This window comes from Zingiber officinale, chromosome 1B (genome assembly GCF_018446385.1).
Source record: "Zingiber officinale cultivar Zhangliang chromosome 1B, Zo_v1.1, whole genome shotgun sequence".
Lineage (NCBI taxonomy): Eukaryota > Viridiplantae > Streptophyta > Magnoliopsida > Zingiberales > Zingiberaceae > Zingiber > Zingiber officinale.
Window position 1 is genome coordinate 170048523 of NC_055986.1, and position 5845 is coordinate 170054367.

The 5845-nt window shown below is 37.7% G+C and overlaps 1 protein-coding gene across 1 annotated transcript; it reads right to left on the reverse strand.

Moving 5' to 3' along the window:
• Positions 1 to 1296: 1296 nt before the first annotated feature.
• LOC122020846 (alpha-humulene 10-hydroxylase-like) lies at positions 1297 to 3137 on the reverse strand. The gene is made up of 2 exons (XM_042578906.1): positions 2142 to 3137; positions 1297 to 2031 (listed from the first exon to the last, which is right to left on the reverse strand). Exons 1-2 carry the CDS (start codon positions 3081 to 3083, stop codon positions 1411 to 1413), a joined length of 1563 nt encoding a protein of 520 aa, XP_042434840.1. The 5' UTR covers positions 3084 to 3137; the 3' UTR covers positions 1297 to 1410.
• Between the last annotated feature and the right edge of the window lie 2708 nt (positions 3138 to 5845).

Below are 5845 nucleotides of genomic sequence, written 5' to 3' on the forward strand. Positions count from 1 at the left end.
GCGGTAAATAGTGCTCATAACTTTTTACATTTTTAGGAAAACACTCAATTAGAATAAACGCAGCAGAATTAAGGAGATGGAAATTAAAGCAATGCTTAGAAGGCCAAGTATTACTTAGTTCGGACATGTGACAACTCTTGCTCTGAAACCCGCATGTGAGAGTGCTTGTGTTGTGCAATCACTAATCAATTGAATAGTTACTAAAGTAATTACAATTTAAGTAAAGTAACTTTGAAAACTAAATGATACTGACGACCTTGAAAAAAAAATTCTTGAGCGTAGTTATCGTCGGAGCAACGTTCGGGCGTCGTAGAGTCGTCTATCGAGTAGAGCGCGGGAGAGAAACTTGTTCAAATTGATGTCTTGAAGCTGTTGGTCGAAGCCTCCTTTTATAGCCCTATTCAGGTGCTTGGAATGTGTTGACATGGCATGCTCTAGTCGAAACTTCATACGAGAAGTTTATCCACCTCTAGGGGCCCGGACTACTTCTGGGCATTTGGACAGCTGACGTGGATCGGTCAGTCGAAGATTACTTAAGATTACTTAAGATTTTCCTACATATTTAGTTAGACTTATTAGAATAAAATATAATTTAACTTTAAACTTTTGTCAATATCAAAATTCAAATTATATTAGTTAGTACTTTTGACACAAGTATATATTTTTTTTCTTATTATTCATATATGATAATAATATATATATCTTATGATACAATATGTTTCTTAAAACCTAAAGAGACTATCACTTAATTGTAATATATTAAGTAATATGTTTTTTTTAAAAAAAATAAAGTTAGTATAGTTAAGTACTTGTTGTCCTGACATTAGTGTGGAAAAGATCCCTGTAAATGAGAAAATCTTTATAAATATTTGAACCCGGTGCTTTGCATTTGTTGACTGAGTGCCCTCCGGACACGCAGAACGCCCCGCGTGTCCTCAGTCGTCCAAGCTGAGCCTCTACGATTGACTTTTGTGTGAAAAGGCCGGAGACGTGAATTAGAACGCAACTAATTGAGATGATGAGATTTTAGAAAAAAATACAATATTGACAAAACATTTGCATTGGATGTCATATCATTCGTGGGTTTAGAAAACAATTAACTGTCTTAGGAAATAAATATATTGAAGTCCAACTCTTTTAGGGCAAATTTGACTCGTCGAGTCTTCATGTGCGTCCACCATTGACCAATTAGTTGTGACGATCGAAGTCAAGAAAGAAATAGAAATTAAATCCAATTCGTAATTAAATTTGTCTCAAATTTCAAGCCATTGGAATTCATATCAAAATTCATGAAAATTATGGCACGAAATACAAGCTAAGCCACTTATTTATTACACGCATATCAAAAATTAATATATAATGGCATGCAGTGTATATGGAATTCGAAGAACGTAAACTATATATAAGCGACTATGGCAGAGGAATGGCGAGATCGGCAAGCACAACAAGAGGTTCCTTCCTGGGTGCGCTCGTCCCGGAAATCTCCATCATGTCCAAGTCCTCCGTCTTCATGCCATGGGGAAGCTTCCAGTCGAAGTGCAAGAGGAGGTGAGCCAGCCCAACTTCCACTGCCGATAGCCCAAAGGTCATGCCGGGGCAGATCCTTCGCCCTGCACCAAATGGCATGAACTCGAAGTTGAAGCCCCTGAAGTCGACTGAGCCGTTCTCAAATCTCTCCGGCTTGAAGCTTTCGGCGTCGGCGCCCCAGTAGGCTTCTTCTCTGCCCAACGCGAACACATTGATCAGGACTCGGGCTCCGGCCGGCACTCGATACCCCATGACCTCGCAGGTGTTTGTGCATACTCTGGGGAGTCCCAGAGGGCCCGGAGGGTGGAGCCTCAGCGTCTCCTTGATGACCAATTTGAGGTAGCTGAACTTGGAGATGTCGCTCTCTTCCAGCTTATTCTTCCCTCGCATGGCCTCCCTTATCTCTCGCTGGGCCTTCTCCATTGTCTCAGGGTTCTTCACCAGCTCTGACATAGCCCATTCGATCGTCGTCGATGATGTCTCTGTTCCTCCGATAAATAATTCCTAAAGGAATTGAACAATATATTAACGGCATGATCATGACCATCAGCTAGCTAGCTATATATTAGTAATTTTTAGTTTAGATAAGAAATTAATTATATATATGTACGAACCAGGACAACGGCCTTGATGCTGTCGGCTGTGATGGGAAATTCTAGGCCTCCTTCATCTTTAAGTTTGAGAAGTACATCGAGGAGCGAATCCTCCTCCGTCTCCGCTGCCGCGGGTGCATCGGCTCGTGCAGTCTTACGCTGTCCCATGATTTCATCGAACACTTTGTCTAACTTTCCACGAACACGCTCTAACTTGGACTTCAATCCAGTGAGAGCGTCCAAGAATTTGAGGGAGGGGTACATGTCAGCCACCGCGAAGCTGGTGACGAGGCCCACCGCCTCCTTCACCAGCTGCAAGAACTCGGCCTGTTGTTTGCACCTTTCTCCGAACGCCGTTTTGACCACCATCGAATTGGACATGGACATCAACATCTCGCCGAGATCGAGAGGCGTTTGAGCCGACGCCTTGCCTGCGATCTCCGCCGTCAGCTTACCGACCACATCCTCACGGATGGCGGCGAAGGACTTGACGCGCCGGGAGTTGAGCAGCTCCATGGCGTAGATCTTCCTCATCTGCTTCCAATATCCACCGTAGGCGGCCATGGCGACGCTGAGCCCGTCGTAGGCCAATATGTTGGCGAAGGTCAAGTCGGTGGGCCGGCTGGCAAAGTTGAGGTCGTGACGCTTGATGATCTCCTCCACGGCCTCCACGGACGAAGCGGCGACCAAGTCGACCTGGCCGAGGCGGAGCAGTATGAGCGGGCCGTGAGTTCGAGCGAGGCTGCGCAGAGTACGGTGAGGGTTGGCGCCGGCGAGTTGGTGGATGTTTCCGATGAGGGGAAGTTTGGGAGGGCCGGGTGGCAGAGGAGCTAGTACTTTTCCATGTGACTTGTGAGCTCCACTCCTTCCTCTCCTGAGCAGTAGTAACACTACCGCCATGGAGAAGCCGAGGAAGAGGGTGATGAAGAAAGGGGAGAAGAGGAAATCAGCTTCCATGGCCATGTGCGAGTGCAGTAGCTACTTGCTAACTCCTTAATGATCGAATCGATCGGATTCGGATGCATCAAGCTCTCTTCGTCCCATGCATTTATAGAACTATTTCTTGCCTCTGATCGAGTCAAACATGCGTAACAAACTCTTTTTTTTAATCTGATTATTTCCCTACAGTCTCATTCCTAGATATTTTCATACATTTTTTAATCAGATTATTAGACCACTTTGATATCTTCTTCCATTTTACCTACCTAGATATTTCCATGCATTTTCACGCACTGACTATGAACTAAATCAACATTTGAAATTTTCAACTGCATGCTCGACATTTTCGAATATTTTTTTTATCTTAATTAGACCATCGGATATATAATATAATAGTTAGTTAAATTAACAAAATAACTAATAAATCAATTAATATATTTCTTTTCTGGACTCTCAGGTAAAATCACTTAATAGTAGAAAAAGTAACATTCCATTTTACGATGACGGTGGTCAATCTTGCTGGCCGATTAATTTAAAGGGAGAGTTGAATAGATGGATACATAACTTTCAAAGAAGACTTGGAAGGTAAGGAATAATTTGTCCGTTGTGTTGAAATTTCTTTCTAAACTTTCACAAAAAAAAAAAAAAAATGCTATGTTTCTTCAAATGCAAATCTATTTGATTAGAAACTTAAAAATATGAATATGCATATTTTTCTAAATTTATTTCGTAAATTAGTCATTTAGAAACTTAAAAATATGTATATTTTTTAATTCATTTTTTGACTTTTAATATCTTTTATTTCTACATCTCTTTTTATCAGTAAAAAAACTAACCATATTTAATTGTTCGGATTTTTAAAATTATTATATTTGTTACTTTTATTCCAATATTTTTATTTATTATTTTTATAGTTATTGAATTGATTTTTTTTTTTAAAAATAGACTGATATATATATATATATATACACATGGTTAACGGTTAAAATATTTTGATGGATTTATTTTTATATTATTTATTTTTAAAATTGAATTTTCAGATTATCATTGATTCTAATATCAATTTGAATCGGATGATTGTTCAATACGATTTCAAATTGTATTCGTCGACTCTATTATAACATTAAGCTGATCGACTTAGAAGATAAGGACTAATTTGTCCATCGTGTAGAAATTTCTTTCTAAGTTTTCACATGTAATTTCATTATCAAATGCAAATTTATTTGATTAAAAACTTTTAAATATGAATATGCATATTTTTCCAAATTTATTTCAGAGATGGTGTAGATTCCTGGTGTGAAGGACACTGAGAAAATGGAGAAGAGCAGCGTGAGATAAGGGAGGTTGTGAACCTTTAGGTTTCTATTTCTCGGATACTTGCGTGATTAATTTGAGTCTATAATATTAGTTATCATAAGTCTTCGTCGTCGCCTTCGTCATTGTCGATAGAGACTATAATATTGATCAATTATACTTTTGGAAAAAGATGTCTCTACATCAAACACGGGTTCCCACATCAATTCATCTGGTTACAAAAGCATGGCGATCAAAGATCGCAAAATTTGATAGTCGTTGATCTTGCCTCATATAGCCAACAAATGAGTCACCGATGAGTTTTCATTGTTGTTGACCAAGTCGTCAATCACCTAAGAAGGAACTTGTGGCGTGTTCTAAACTGTTATGCTAATCACCACAAACTCTATTATTTCAGTTCAAATACCATTTCATATATATATATATCAATTTTTATTATATTTTAATAAAATAATAGTGGCTTTAAAAAGTTTATCTGAATTATAAAATTATATTTATTAATTAAAATCTAAGTTTTGATTAAAATTTGATCTTCTCCTAAATCACCTCAATCCCGCCTGTCTTCTCGTGCACGTGAGCTCAGGCCAAGCCAGAGAGCGTCTCCAACGCAGCCCTTCATTCTCCATTTTGAATAGTAGTGACACCATCAAGACAATAAACGTTGAAAAGCCAGAATATTATTTATCGGAACTTTGGCACGACATAAGGCATTCTCGTGCTGAAATGCCCGTTCTAGCTGTTCCATGTCCGTTCCAATGAACCATGGCCTAGAATGCCCCGACATGATTACTCCGACGCTTAAGTTAGCACAGGGGCTAAGGAATAGCAAGGAATGAAAATAGTAAGTTGCAAGGATTGTCTGTGCATACATGTGCCTGGGGGTTGACCCAATGGCAGAGTTAGGAATTATAATCTATCCGGGCTAAAAAATTTTAACCGGAAAATAAAATTATATATATGCATTAGACATGAACAAATAATTATTATAAACTAATATGTCATAAGATCTAATACATTTCGTAAAGAAAATTTGATTTCATAATTAAATTTAGCTGTAAAATTTAATATCCATTGTTTAGAGATGAAATTTAATATCCGTCATTAAATTTTTTAATATTTTTTTAAAAAAATATTAAGAAAAACATATAATATTATCCCACAAAAATATTTTAGAAACTAATTTTTACAAGACAAATAGAACAACTATAACTTGTATCTATTAATTTAACCCAAATCTATACAAACACTCATTGTCTCATTCATCAACTAGATAGGAAAATGATAGATACTAAAAATATAACAAAATATAAATTATTAAAAGATTTATAGAAGTCTAAATTTGAGTAGAATCACAAAACTTATGGACTAGACAAGCACATCAAATAGGTAACTAAAATTCTGAGTTTAAATCACATCAAATTCTAGACAAAAGGTAACTATAAAAGCAAGTTGGTAACTCTGGAATTAATCCT

What these genes read in the sequence shown, in the direction of transcription:
- LOC122020846 (XM_042578906.1), bottom strand. Translation starts at nt 3,083, where the DNA reads ATGGCCATGGAAGCTGATTTCCTCTTCTCCCCTTTCTTCATCACCCTC. An exon ending in GCATCAAGGCCGTTGTCCTG is followed by an intron (nt 2,032 to 2,141) that starts GTTCGTACATAT and finishes CAATTCCTTTAG; the next exon opens with GAATTATTTATCGGAGGAAC.